The sequence below is a fragment of the Syzygium oleosum genome, unplaced genomic scaffold (genome assembly GCF_021117445.2).
Source record: "Syzygium oleosum isolate NSW1041296 unplaced genomic scaffold, Sole_v2.1 Sole_v2.07, whole genome shotgun sequence".
In the NCBI taxonomy this organism is placed as follows: Eukaryota; Viridiplantae; Streptophyta; class Magnoliopsida; order Myrtales; family Myrtaceae; genus Syzygium; species Syzygium oleosum.
The window spans coordinates 3,120,336-3,133,882 of record NW_026607491.1 but is presented as its reverse complement, the minus strand read 5'-3'; the positions used below and the strand labels follow the sequence as shown (position 1 = coordinate 3,133,882).

Below are 13,547 nucleotides of genomic sequence, written 5' to 3'. Positions count from 1 at the left end.
CTCATAAACTATCATGTGTCACCCAACTTAGCAATTTGACGATAAAATTTAACGAAAACTAACGGAGAATAAATTTGTCATAAGTGTACTAGTTTGGGGTAAATTTGTTACAGGTGTACCAATTTAAGGTTTTTTGTGATGTTAATACTCATAGAAACCATTTTAAAATCCATTCAAGATATTTTATTCTTATCTTTTTATTCAAATTTAAAATTAATGAAGGTGAAGGTTGAGGAATGACGAATCGGCTCAAACTGATCGGTAGAAACCCATATCATATGCCATACACAGACACAAATATTCACACTAAGGACCCATTTGTATTAAAAAAGAAAACTATTATGAGGATATCGTTTTCCAATTTTTGCAGCGTTTGAACGACGATAAATTCCGGAAGACGTTTTTCATTTATCGAAAACGACAAACTTAGATTGGAGGAGACTAACTTTCTCTCCGGGCAATAAGGAAAATAATTTCCCTAAACTACCAAATGAATAAAAATTGACAGTTTTCCTTGAGAACGATTTTCATGAAAAATATATTTTATATCATGAAGTTTTTAGTGAAACAAACAGACCATCACATTATATTCAAAAAAATAACCCATACTACTCATATTATTCACATGAAAGATATGGTTTTCTTTTCACTTGAAGATATCAGTCAGACAACAAACTTTTACCAACTGACAAAGAGACCAGTATCTCAGATTTGAATACAAGACCAAAAATCAAAGTAAAAACAATGTATCGCATTGTATGTCCTTCACATGAAGAGTCAGTTTACGGTAAATTCAATCCCAGCAAACTTCAATGATTTTGGAGCGGGCCGATGCAGATTGCAGACAATCCTTAGTATGTTGAAGGCAACTTGAACCTACACAGCGGGCAAGTCCTGCTCTTCTTGAGCCACTTCGCGATGCATTCTCGGTGATAAACATGGCAACAAGGCATGGAGCTCCCCTTCGAACCCGCAAGAATGACGTCGCAGCAGATCGCACAATCCGTGCTTCCTTCCGTCACTTCAACCTCCGTCAATCCCTTCAACCACGGCCCGATCATCGCTACTTCCTCTTCGTCCTCGCTGGTGTCCATATCCTCGCCCTCGTCGAAGGCCACCACGAGCCCCTCATCCTCGCCGGCGTCTATATCCTCGCCCTCATCGTAGGCCTCATCCTCGCTGGGGCCTATACCCTCGACCTCGTCGTAGGCCATAGCGAGTTGCCCCTCCTCAGTCGACGTCAGCTCTGGGTGAATGGAGGGGTCGGCGCACGAAATAGAGACCCTCATCGGCAGAACATTTGCGTCCCTATTGCGCTCGTCCCTCGCCACGGACGCCGCCCCGCACAGTACCGTCCGTACCATGAACTCGTGGCGGGGGCTGTACATCACGCCCACCGTCGTCAACATATACCGCACGAACCACTCCACGTCGGCATCTTGCGACAGCTGATCGGCGTCGATCCGGAACTCGTGTCTCTCTTCGCGGGAGACCTTGGGCATCAAACGATCTCCTTGGCAATCCGACGGCGCGCTGGGAGGCTCGGCCAAGTACACGAACTTGACGTGGACTTCCATGTAGAACACACGCCGGTCCGACGCTTCGAGCAGGTCGTAATCTGGGATTTGACGGGCGACGCAGAGGGGCTCCAGCATGCCGAAATCCATGCTTTTCGGAGGAAATTCAGGAGAGATGCAGCAAGTCAGAAAGGGCCAGGCGAAAACCCTGATCGAGTTTCTATGGAAACTAGCAGAAAAAATCTCCCAAGAATAAGATGCGCAAGGTATGAAACTAGAATAGGAAACAAACGACAGACGTGCTTATATATGCATCGCGGAAGACCGCCTCTAAGTAGGATTTGCTTAAACTTTCCTATTTTGACTACTCCGTGTAGGTAAGTTATTAGGAAATTTTTTCTTTACAAAATTGTATCAGCAAATCTAATTTTAGAGTTTTCAAATTTGTAAATTAGTTTGACAAAAAAAAAGGGTTAATATCGCAAAAAATCCAAATTAGTATACATGTGACGATTTTACCCCGAACTTTTTTTACTACCAAAAACCCAAAACTGATATATTTGTGATAAATTTTTCCTGAACTAATTTTTTAACCACTAAAAACCCCAAACCGATACATTTGTGACAAATTTACCCTTCGTTAAATTGAATCGATACCACGAAAAAAGGGGAAGAACAGCAGAAGTGCCAAAAGTTGTGTACGGAGCTCACTTTGGTACCAAAAGTTCCATTTGGATCACTTAAGTGCCAAATCGGAGGAAAAATGATCACTTTGGTGCCAACGGCGAGAGATTCCGACCAAATTAATACGTGGCATTTATAATTAAATTTTTAATCTTAGTTTGATTTTTTTTTAAAAAATTAGTCTACGTGGCATTTCCACATATATATTTCGATTTTTTAAATACTTTTTTGAATTTTTTTCTTCTTTTTCTTCTTTTCTTTTTTTCTTTTCTTTCTTCTCCTTTTGGTCACCGCCGGTGACCGGAGGCCGGCCACCGGCAGCCTGGCCTCGCCCGGACGAGGCCGCCGCCGCCCGCCACAGGCGAGGCTCGGCCGACCCTTGCCTGCGACATTATGAACTAGTATCCACGGATGAGCGAAACCGTGCCCCACACATGCATCGAGTAAGGCTCCTCCCGTGAAGTGTCGACATGTGACCTTCAAGATTATTTGAACATGTTGTCATCTGAAAACATGATTGGCCGCACTCGAAAGAAACCCCTCGAAAGTATTGTACCATTGGAAAAATTTATTTAATTAACTTACCTTAATTATAATAAAACATTACTTAGGAAGGGTCAAACTTATAATTTGGAAGGAATCGGATAACTACAATCCGTATCGCTCTTAACCTTTTCAAATTTGAATTTACATCTTACTCCACATTTTTAATTTTCTACAGTTGACTATGTACTTCATCAAGTCGCTAGAAAACTCTGATCATCCTAAAACTAGGATCCATTTACACAAGATGTGCACGCACACGTAAATATTCGTATTTTCGGATTTTATTTTAACAATGTTTTGTTTCAATTCGGCTTTTTCGGCAAGCAATAACTTCGTCTTTAATTCGCAAAACGTTGATATTGGAGATAAATAAAATGAGGGTACTAAAGGTATTAATCCATTTAAATAATTAAACAGACAAATTTGATAGACCGGTGATTACTTAAGTTTGTTTTTCCCCCTCAATTTATCTTCAATCTTCGATCTTCAATCTTCCACCATACGCCAATGGATTTGGGTCAATCGACCTTTCACAGTCACAACCACAACCAATCGAACTCCGGCGGCCTCCTCAAGAGCACCGAGATCTTGCCTAGGCTGCCAGGTCGACCTTCAACCACGAGTTGGACGAGGTCGACTAGGCCAGGGTCCGTCACACTGCTTCCGATCTCTATTGTGGCAAGCTTGATTCATTTACGACGTTGAACGACACAAAAGACTGTAAAAAGACGAACTTGAAGGGCTCGCTATAGGGGGGTAAATTTGGATAAAGAATACCACTTTAGAGAAACTTTCGTGAGAGGACATAATGCTTTGTCCACGAGCTCGCCTGGGCCAGTCGAAAAACATTGGGCTAAGGGGCAATGTTGGGCAGGCTTGAATGGTAGAAGGCCTTTAGTTCTTTCCTCCTCTTCTTCAGATCTCTTTCCTTTTTTTCCCCTTTTCTTCACGAATCTTAAAAGCTTCATTATGATGGACAAAAGTCAACTTGTTTTGTTTCAAATCTTACTACTCGCCATTATACAGCAAAATTCTATACAATAATCAATTAAATTCATGGCTATTGCCAGGTTAACACATTTCTGATTTTTTTTTTCTCCTGTCTTTTTCAATTAAATAAACTAAAACTGTGGTCCTTGTTAATCAAACTCACGCAGAAATTCATCGGCGAAAGTTGTCATCATGATGACCATATTATCGGCTCTTCCAACATACGAGATAGTACACGTTATAATTATACTTTGGAAAAAGATCACCAAAAACCCCAAACTATATCACATGTGATAAATTTACCCTGAATTTTTTTTTGTGATACGAAAAATCCAAAACTATGTCATTTGTGACACATTCACTCCATAATACTTTCTCCTAGGGCATTTTCGTTTTTTTCCTTTTTCTTTTTTTTTCTTTTCTTTTTCTCTCTTCCCTCCGCCGTGGCAGACAGAGGGAAGCCGGCGAGGGCCGCCCTCGCCGGCGTTGGGGTTGGGCGAGGGCTGCCCTCGCCAAATCTAGCGAGGGCAACCCTCGCCGGCGTCGAGCAACCCTCGCTGGCGTCGGGCGAGAGCGGCCCTCGCTCGTCCAGGCGAGGGCGACGGCCGCCCTCGTCGGCGTTGGGGTTGGGCAAGGGCTGCCCTCGCTCGCCCTCGCCAGATCCGGCAAGGGCAGCCCTCACCTAACCCCAACGCCGGTGAGGGTGGCCCTCGCCAGCTTCCCTCCGCCGGCCACAGCGGAGAGGAGAGAGAAGAAGAAAGAAAAGGAAAAAGACGAAAATGCCTTAAGAGAAAGTATTATGAGGTAAATGTGTCACAAGTGACATTATTTTGGATTTTTTGTATCACAAAAAAAAATTCATAGTAAATTTATCACAAGTGACATAATTTGAGGTTTTTGGTGATTTTTTTCCTTATACTTTTTACAACTATTACGACGGCATATCATAGCGTTCGTAAGAAAATTAATGTATCTCGAGATACAATTGCCCGGATTTCGAGACTCGAGTTAAATCATCGATTTCCTCTTCAAAAAAGTCAACTATCTTCATAGGAAAAAACGAAAAATGGATTGCAAAAAAGAATCAATGCTGCTGCTCAATAATAAAAAGATTCATGCCGGCCACCATACTTGAAATTCCATAGCTGTCGTTCCTGCTTTTGACTTTTCATAACGCCCCACGTTTTCTCACCTCCTAATAATGATGGTTCCAGAAAGCGTCCACATACGGAAACCGCAAGAACTAGCGCAGAAGGAGAATAATTCAATACAAGAGTAATATTATATGGCAGAATTCTTCAACGACAAAACAGTCCTCGTTTTTATTGCATGAACAGCCGATCAGATAAAGAAAACAAGATCAGAAGGAGAGCCACAGCAGGGTTCAGATCAAAACACAAAGAATATCACCTTACAAATCAAGGATTCGACGAAACGGGACACCCACGGCCCATAAATCAACAGAACACATCGGCTGAAGCAGAAGGCCCCGCCACCTGAAGAGTGACTCGGTCCCACTCGACGGCACTGCTGCAGTGCCCGGTCTTCACCTCAACCAATTGTAATGGACTCGATACGCCTATGGAATTGTCCGCTATGCTTGGTTTCTTAGCAGCCACCGCCTTCAGCCGGTAACGCTCTGCCCTAGAGCCGATCACCTGTCCCAGCACAGAAGCTGCAATGGTGAAGGCCATGGCTGATTTTGGCATCAGTATGGATTTCCTGAGCATCGCTATAAATGGAACAGCAGCGTGGACGGCAGCAAACCATGAAGGTGAGAACTTCGTTGTGTGTTCTCTCCATATCCCAAGCGGAACATTAGCTGCCATGCCTAGGAGCCCGATCGCAAGGATTTTTGCAGGTAAAGGTTGGGGTCGGAGGTTCTTTGCGAGAGCAGTTCTTGCTATAGCTGCTCGGGCAGCGACAATTGCCGGAGGACACCTAAATTTCATGCCTGGGGGAGGCTGTAGAACTTTTGCCACGAGGGGAAGGACGTTGCTAACAGCTTGGTATGACTTTGCGATTGGACAATTCCCTGTTTGCAGCCAGTCATTGCCCATGGCCTCGTGCTTTGAATTTTCCTATAAACAAATTCATTTTATCTTGAGTCAACACAAATTCACCTCACATGCAAGGATAATATAACGGTTCCTCAATCACAACACAATGCAATCGATCTTGCACTTGCGGAGAAACTAGCAATATAGAGCTTCCCAACTGAAAAGACCCAAAGAACACGACATTGACATTGATGTACCTGTGAGGAAGAGTCTTTCTTGGATGAATTGGACTTCTTTTTCTGATTCTTCCATTTCTCAGAGAAGGCATCAAAGCTGAATGGCCCTCCAGGTCCAAAGGAAGAGAGACTGATTGTTGCTGCCTTTGCAGCCAACGGGTTAAACTGCGGTGGCGCAGGCTTTGTCTCTAGTTTCTCCAAGTGTGAGAATGACCTTCCAGAGAGCGGGACTACTCCGTCACGACCATGAAAAAGCCTGAATGCCATGTCAAAATTGGGCCCATCTTCAAAAATCGGACCTTTGGCTCCACGTACCTGCCCAGAGAAACAATTAACAATTTGCATTTTGGTAAATGGAAAAAATAAGAAAAAAGAGCTTGAGACGTTAATACAAATCAGTAGCAGAAAGCTTACTGGCATCGCAAAAGGCATCGCAGAAGGCATCGCAGAGGCCAAAGAGAAGTTAGTAGGTTCATTAATGTTCCTCAAAAAGGGACATTTCAGGATGTCCATCTGAGAAGGTAAACAATCCTCGCTTTTGAAGAAAGAGTCCATCTTTATGGAATCAAAATAACCTGCACATACAAAGAATAGTGTGATCGACAACATCCTCGTGTTGACATGCAAATTGACATAAATAACTGATAAGTGACTTCAGATATCGATATTACATTACAAGTAGCAAGATGGTGGTCAAATCAATGTAGAGCAAACAGCACAGGAAACATTTTAGCGACCCTGAAAACACTAGTGCAGAAGTTGAAGAGTAAGCATGCTCAAAGATTAACACCACAAATAAGCCAAACTACAAGATGGGTATTTGCTGAATTCCCCAGAGTTTCACAACCAAATACAGTCGCTCAAATAGATGGACAGATTGAAACACACAGCAGCCAAATCCCAAGGAAGATCAGAGTTTAATACAAATACAAGCAAAGCACACATTGAGCGAACACTCTTCAGAAGTTTGATTGCCAATTGAAGGTATATCTGTCGCACTGATGTTCGGCAATTAGCACAGCTAAAGAGAAAAGGTGCAAACTTCAATATGGAGCGCAAGGAAAGAAGCTGCATCATGTAGACCAAGATGATATCTCATGCATAAATTCCTAACTTTCGTAAGTAGTTTACAAGGCAGAAAGATGACCAATTTCCGCATGGAAACTCACTAATCGAAAATAGGCAACACCCAAACCAAACCATAGCTGCATAACTCCCAACTTCAAAACTTTATCAGAGATTTCTGAGCTACGATCTACATTAAATGATTGCCATCACGTCGACCAACAGCTCTCTTGCAAACCATATCCGCACCCTATGTAAGAATCTACAGGATTCCATCAACGCTAAAGAAAATTTAATCCTCTGGACATGGAACCCAGGTCTAGACAGCTTTACAAGGAGACGAATTTCGTTGCAATCGCTTAAAAAGAAAAACAAAATCAACCAACGATCCACGCAAGGAACAAAAAAAAAAATGCTGCTAAGAACGTTTGACTACCTAATCACGATACATTCATCCCGTCATAAAGGCAAGGACCTACGACCCTTAAGAGATCACCCGATTCAAAAACCCTAAAAATCACCAAAGACCCCCCCAAATCATCCGACTTCAACGCCGAACCAAATAAACGATCAACAGACGAGAACTTCGAGACACCACCGGTAAAGAAGAAAACCTTTAATAAGAAATACGCACGCCCGACATTGCACACAGCTGAAATCGAGCAATTACAGCTAAACCATCATCCCCCTACCAACCAGGAGCACGCACGAACAGCAAAGATCAACACAGGACACACACTCAGCTCGACGGCGGAGGGGGGGCCGGCGCGCCCCCCCAAATTCAAGCCGCGCCCCGGACGAGCAATCGATCCCAAACGACCGACAGAAAGAAGAGAGACCCCCAAAAGGGTACACGCCACACAGGACGCCGAACGCGAGAAACCAAACGTCGGTCCACAGGGGATTGCGCGGAGCAAAAACGACAAGGGCCCAGAAGACGTGCAGGAGCAAAGGCAAACGAACCGGAGAACGAACAGGAAGAGCCAATTCGAGAAGGATCACCTCGATCGGATCGGAAGCAGACGGGCCACGCACACTGGAGAGAGAGAGAGAGAGAGAGAGAGAGAGATTAGGTGAGAACGGAAGAGGCAGAGAGGCGAAGGGAGAGAGAGATGCTCCTGGTGTCTTGTGCTGTAGAGAGAGAGAGAGAGAAGAGGAGGAGGTGGGGCAAAACGGCGACGTCGCGAGTGACGGCCACACGCCTCCTTGGAACGGCGACTTCGCGAGTGACGGCCACACGCCTCTTTGGACGTCGCCGCCCCCCCTGGCGTCGTGGAACGGGTGGTGGTTGGGTGGGCGTGGGTGGGACCGGGTTTGGTTTGGACCGGGTCAAAGAGTCAGCTTTGCTGAACCGGTAGTAGAGTGCGGTGGCGTGATCAATGCGGTTTTCTTTTTTTTTTTAATGGGAAAATATCGGGCGCGCGTCCCCTCGTTGACTACCACTTGGCGTCCTCGGATTGGTTGGCCTGCCACGCGCATCTTGATAAGGGATGGGGGTCGGGGATTCTCGGACGGATGAGGTTTTGGTGGATCCGACGGCTCAAAAGTTACAAGGACGTGATATGTCTTCACGGCAGCATACTACTGTGTCGTCATGGATGAGGTTTGCACATTTGGCTTTGTTATCACTAGAATCTAAGGGAAGAATTTACCAACAATGTTATCAACGTATCGCGCAGATGCCAATTCCGTCTTAAAAACTTTTAATCTCAAAATTCAATCTTAAAGCTTTTGATAATTTGCTAATATAATCTTTTCGGCGAATCTCAACCGGAAATTACCGGCGGGAACGCCGATCGCCCTACATGGCACCACCGACACTGATGCGAACAATTTTTATAATTCTTAGTTTTGTTCATTTCGTTTTTTTTTTTCTCTTTTTCCATTGTGACCAACAAGAGCCTGTAAGCCCTCACGGCAACAATGACAAAAATATTAAAAAGAATCAAAAAAATTACAAAAATTGCAAAAATTGTTCATGTTAGAACCAGCCGTGTTACATAAGATGACCAACGTCCATGTCAACGATTTTCGGTCATTGATAAATCATCAAAAGATTCATGACTAAATTGATCAAATTAAAAGGTTTAGAACTGAATTAACATCCGTACAATATATTTAGAATTTTGTAATTTTCCCCTAGATTCAACTCATGCCACGTGTATTTGGTAAATGAATTTGTATAGCTTTTTTCGCTTTTAAAGATAGTAGGTAGTTATTAATTTTAGCAATTGAGAGAAGCTTCTAATGAAGAAAATAAAGATAAAAACAAGCCCATGCTTTTTCTATTCCACTTTTGGCTTCCGACACTCTTATTACCGATATTAGAGCATTTTGGGCATTTATTAACCATGCTTAATTAAAAAGAAAAAGCATTCAAAATTTTAATGTGTCAACTACCTATATCAGTAGAAGAATTGAGGGAAAATTACGAAAAAAAATTCCTAAACATTTTAATTGTGCTGATTTTGTCTTAAACATTTTGGCAATTTGCCGATTTAGTCCTAAAATCTTTGAGGATTTGGTAATTTAGTCATTCCGGCTAATTTTAGTTGAAAATCGCTGATGTAGTGGTCTAGTCAGCGACGACCATCATACGTGGCACGCCTAACGCTGACGTGGACAATTTTTGTTGTTTTTTTATTATTTTTGAATTTTTCTTCATTTTTCTTTTTTTTTCCTTTTCTTTTCTTTTTCATTTTTCTCTTTTTCCCTCCGACCCCCACTGGTGACCGGCGATGGGCAGTGGAGGGAAAAAGGGGAAAAGAAAAAAGGAAAAGTAAAGAAAATAAAAAGGGAAAAAAGAAGAACAAGTTCATAAAATTATAAAAATTATAAAAATTGTCCACATTAGCGTAGGCTGTGCCATGTAAGACGGATAATGCCGACTAGATCACGTCAGCGATTTTCGACCAAAATTAGCTTGAATAATTAAATTGACAAATCGTCAAAAGGATTAGAATTAAATTAGCACCATTGAAAGGTTCATGACTAAATTGGCCTCCGTATAATAGGATTATGACTTTTTTGGACAATTTTCCCGAAGAATTGATGTAATTGAAATTGTGAAATTTCCATATTTAGTAACTTAAACAAGTAAAAGAGCATACGCAGGGATGGAGGTAGGCTGTTTTAACAATGGGTGCATTAATATAACAATGTTAATTAGTTTTCTGTAATATAACTATAGCCCTTAGCCACGCTAAGAGCATGACAGATTGGAGATGGATCCAGTCGTTTTTAGTTGGAAAATAGCGTTATTAATTTCAAATATGAGATATGCGATCCATGAAAATGGGGTATTTGTTAGAGATATCGAATTTTTATTTCAATAATACATAATTTGCTCTTCAAATCTTTCATATTGGAAAATTTTTTTTATATTAAAAATAAGGACTTTTTAGTCATTTGGAGGTCGGACTCCATATTTAGAAGTTGGTTCCATGATACTATGATAGTAATTACTAATTAGTATAGGTGATGGTAATTACTTTTCTTTTAATTTATTTTGTTTCATCATTTTCAGTTAAAGGAAAAGATTGCAATTTGTATGGACTTTGTCAAGTTCTAAGTGTAATTCACATGCAAAAGCAAATGCAAAACAAAACAAGATTTATCATGGATCGAAGCTAATAAGCGTAAATTTTTAGTGGGGTCAAAGGCCAAATAGAAAGCAAAACAAACTGAAGTTTCCTATGAGAATACGTCCATGCGATATATGATTGCAAAATATTCAATCTAGCTCCTCAATTTTTACGGTGCAATTGGATCATAGATTATACAATTTTTTTGTTCTATTTAGTCATTCTGTCAAAACTATAGACAAAGATGCTAGCGTAGCTATTAGTTGCCATTAAAAATTTGAAGTGTCGTCCTACATTGCAATTTGCCATGATCAGGGGAAAAAAAGAGAGGAAAAAATCATACAAAAAATCGGGGAGGGGAAGGGCATCCTAGCGAAGGCGACGGCGCGCAGTTCGACCACTAGTCGACATTATTGACTGTCACGGGCGATTGGCCACTCGCCACTGCCGCTTTGGAACACCATACCCGGGCGCTCGCTGCCGACGCTGTGACATCCGAAATTGTCGTAACCATATTTATATGGGGCTAATTTCAAAAAAAAAAAAATCAACTTTACCTCGAGTGACAATTCTGGTCCAAACTTTACCGCCGCCTGAGATCACCACACGTGCAGTAACATGCAGAGAGAGAAGGCGTAAATCAGGGCTCTTGCTGGCCTCGCCACAGAGACCAACGGTGACGTCATTACTACTTCTATGGATTAAACCCATAGCGGTGTTGTAAGATCGAACTGAGTTCGACTATTTAGCCTTGCACTTCCAGCACGTATGAAATCACCATAGCTAAATCCCAAAGCATTATCATGATAAAAATTTAGTATTCTTCAGCCATTACAGAAAAATCTGTCATTAGTTCATTGAATGACAAGATTTGACCAAAAAAAAAGTCCGAAAAAAGTAGTTAAATTCTTGAACTCCATATAACTCTTCTTTCCCTACGTATTTTCTCATTTCTGATATGTTAATTTTTGGATGTTATTTGCTAATCTCTTCCACTAAAGATCGAGCATACCATACAAGATTACTCACATGATATAAAACTTTGTGCTTGGATGAATTCTAGTCCGTATAAGCGAAAGATGCGTAAGTAGGAAAGAGAAAAAGATGGCTATCAAGTAATTTTATTTAGCATGTGAGATACGCAAGGAATAACAAAGTCCTCTCCCTATCGCCATCTCCACTGATCAACAATGTGTAAGATAGTCATAACGATTTGATACATCATAACCAATCAATGTCCTTCGACGATCGAACGACAACGCTTCCATGCGGCCGTGCTCTTCTGCAAGATCTCCGATTCGCGAGGCGCGAATTTGCCGGTGCTGAGGACGATCTCAATGAGCTCAGAGTGACAAGGATGACCAAACTTCAGCAGAACACCGCAGCAAGGGTCGGTGACCTCGGGGCCCTCGTGAAAGATATTCTGAAAGATCTCGATTCCGCATTCTTCGGTCATGTTTTTGAGACACGGTTCGATGGAGCTATCGTAACCCGGCGCCGGTTGATGAGCATCTTTGGCGAGCCCCAGCTCGAACAGGACGAAGCACGCGAGAAGAAGCGCAGAGAAGGCTATGGTGGATTTGGCCATGTTTTTCGAATGGTGTATCTCTCACTTATTCTTTATTTTGGTTTCTATTTGAAGGATGCGTTTGACAGGAGAGATATACGGGTGCTTTTATAGTGATGGCAAAGAGTGGTTCATTAATGCTTCATAACAACTCTTCATTTATTTACGAAGCAAGAGGATAGCAAGTTACAAATTATGGCGAATCTTGCGAGTTTCATCATTGTTCGTGATCCTTAGTCCGAATGAAATCTTCAGTTTAATCTTCAGTTTACCTCATTAATTAAAGGGTTAATACCACGAAAAACCCTAAACTGGTACACTTATGACAATTTTACCCCAAACTATTTTTTTTACCATAAAAAACCCCAAACTGATACATTTGTGACAAATCTACCCCGAACTATTTTTTTGACCACCAAAAACCCCAAACTGATATACATGTGACAATTTTACCCCGAACTAATTTTTTAATATTATTTTTTATTTTTCGAATTTTTTTATTAATTTTTTTTCTTTACTTTTTCTTTTCTTTTCTTTTCAACCTCTGGCCGGTCGCCGGACCGGCGATCGGCCGGAGGCCGAAGCCGGCGAGGTCGGCCCCGCCGGCCACTGGCGAGGCTCGACCTCGCCGGCGTTGGGCGAGGTCGGCCTCGCCTTGAAACAGCAAGGTCGAGCCTCGCCAGATCTGGCGGGGGCCCGGCCCCGCGTGGCCGATTTGCTGAGGCATGACCTCGCCGACGTTGGGCGAGGTCGGCCCCGCCCTCGCAACGCGAGGTCGAGCCTCGCCCGACCGGGCTGGCGAGGCGGGCCCTCGCCGGATCTCGGCGAGGCTCGACCCTCGCCGTTGAAGGGCGAGGCTTGGCGAGGGCTCTGGCGAGGCTCGACCTCTCCGTTGCAGGGCGAGGTTGCAAGGCGAGGCCGACCTCGCCCAACGCCGGCGAGGTCGAGCCTCGCCGGGGCCGGGCCTCAGGCCCGGGCGAGGCTCGACTCGCCTTTGGGTGCGAGGCCGACCTCGCCCAACCCGGAGATCGAGCCTTGCTAGTGGGTGGGGCGAGGCCGACCTCGCCGGCTTCCAGCCCTCGGCCGGTCGCCGGTTCGGCGAACCGGCTAGAGAGGTTGAAGAGAAAAGAAAAAAAAAGTAAAGAAAAAATAAAAAATTAATAAAAAAAATTCGAAAAATAAAAAAATAATATTAAAAAATTAGTTCATGGTAAAATTGTCACGTGTATACCAGTTTAGGGTTTTTTGTGGTCAAAAAAATAGTTCGGGGTAGATTTGTCACAAGTGTACCAATTTGGGGTTTTTTATGGTCAAAAAAATAGTTTGGGGTAAAATTATAACAAGTGTACCAGTTTAGG

General features: G+C 42.9%; 3 protein-coding genes across 4 annotated transcripts; all 3 read right to left on the bottom strand.

Moving 5' to 3' along the window:
• Window positions 1–851: 851 nt before the first annotated feature.
• On the bottom strand, window positions 852–1,667 carry LOC115690709 (E3 ubiquitin-protein ligase BIG BROTHER-like). Its single transcript, XM_030617161.2, has one exon. It carries the CDS (start codon window positions 1,665–1,667, stop codon window positions 852–854), a length of 816 nt encoding a protein of 271 aa, XP_030473021.2.
• A 3,389-nt stretch (window positions 1,668–5,056) lies between these two features.
• LOC115690704 (uncharacterized) lies at window positions 5,057–8,142 on the bottom strand. Of its 2 annotated transcripts, none has more exons than XM_030617154.2 (4): window positions 8,002–8,142; window positions 6,388–6,548; window positions 5,995–6,288; window positions 5,057–5,818 (listed from the first exon to the last, which is right to left on the bottom strand). In XM_030617154.2, the coding sequence occupies exons 2-4, from the start codon at window positions 6,526–6,528 to the stop codon at window positions 5,195–5,197; spliced, it is 1,059 nt and encodes a 352-aa protein (XP_030473014.2). In that variant the 5' UTR covers window positions 6,529–6,548; window positions 8,002–8,142; the 3' UTR covers window positions 5,057–5,194. The 2 variants fall into 2 exon arrangements, with proteins under 2 accessions (XP_030473014.2, XP_030473013.2); XM_030617153.2 differs by having other exon boundaries at window positions 8,041–8,136.
• Window positions 8,143–11,714: 3,572 nt separating this feature from the next.
• LOC130138574 (protein DOWN-REGULATED IN DIF1 11-like) lies at window positions 11,715–12,258 on the bottom strand. Its single transcript, XM_056312958.1, has one exon. The coding sequence runs from the start codon at window positions 12,208–12,210 to the stop codon at window positions 11,854–11,856; it is 357 nt and encodes a 118-aa protein (XP_056168933.1). The 5' UTR covers window positions 12,211–12,258; the 3' UTR covers window positions 11,715–11,853.
• Window positions 12,259–13,547: the final 1,289 nt, after the last annotated feature.

Bases quoted from the DNA above. Each gene is read 5' to 3' on its own strand.
- LOC115690704 (XM_030617154.2), bottom strand. From the start codon at position 6,528: ATGGACTCTTTCTTCAAAAGCGAGGATTGTTTACCTTCTCAGATGGAC. The intron at 6,289-6,387 runs GTAAGCTTTCTG...TTCTCTGGGCAG, and splicing joins CGATGCCTTTTGCGATGCCA to GTACGTGGAGCCAAAGGTCC. The intron at 5,819-5,994 runs GTACATCAATGT...ATTTGTTTATAG, and splicing joins AGAAAGACTCTTCCTCACAG to GAAAATTCAAAGCACGAGGC.
- LOC115690709 (XM_030617161.2), bottom strand. From the start codon at position 1,667: ATGGATTTCGGCATGCTGGAGCCCCTCTGCGTCGCCCGTCAAATCCCA.
- LOC130138574 (XM_056312958.1), bottom strand. From the start codon at position 12,210: ATGGCCAAATCCACCATAGCCTTCTCTGCGCTTCTTCTCGCGTGCTTC.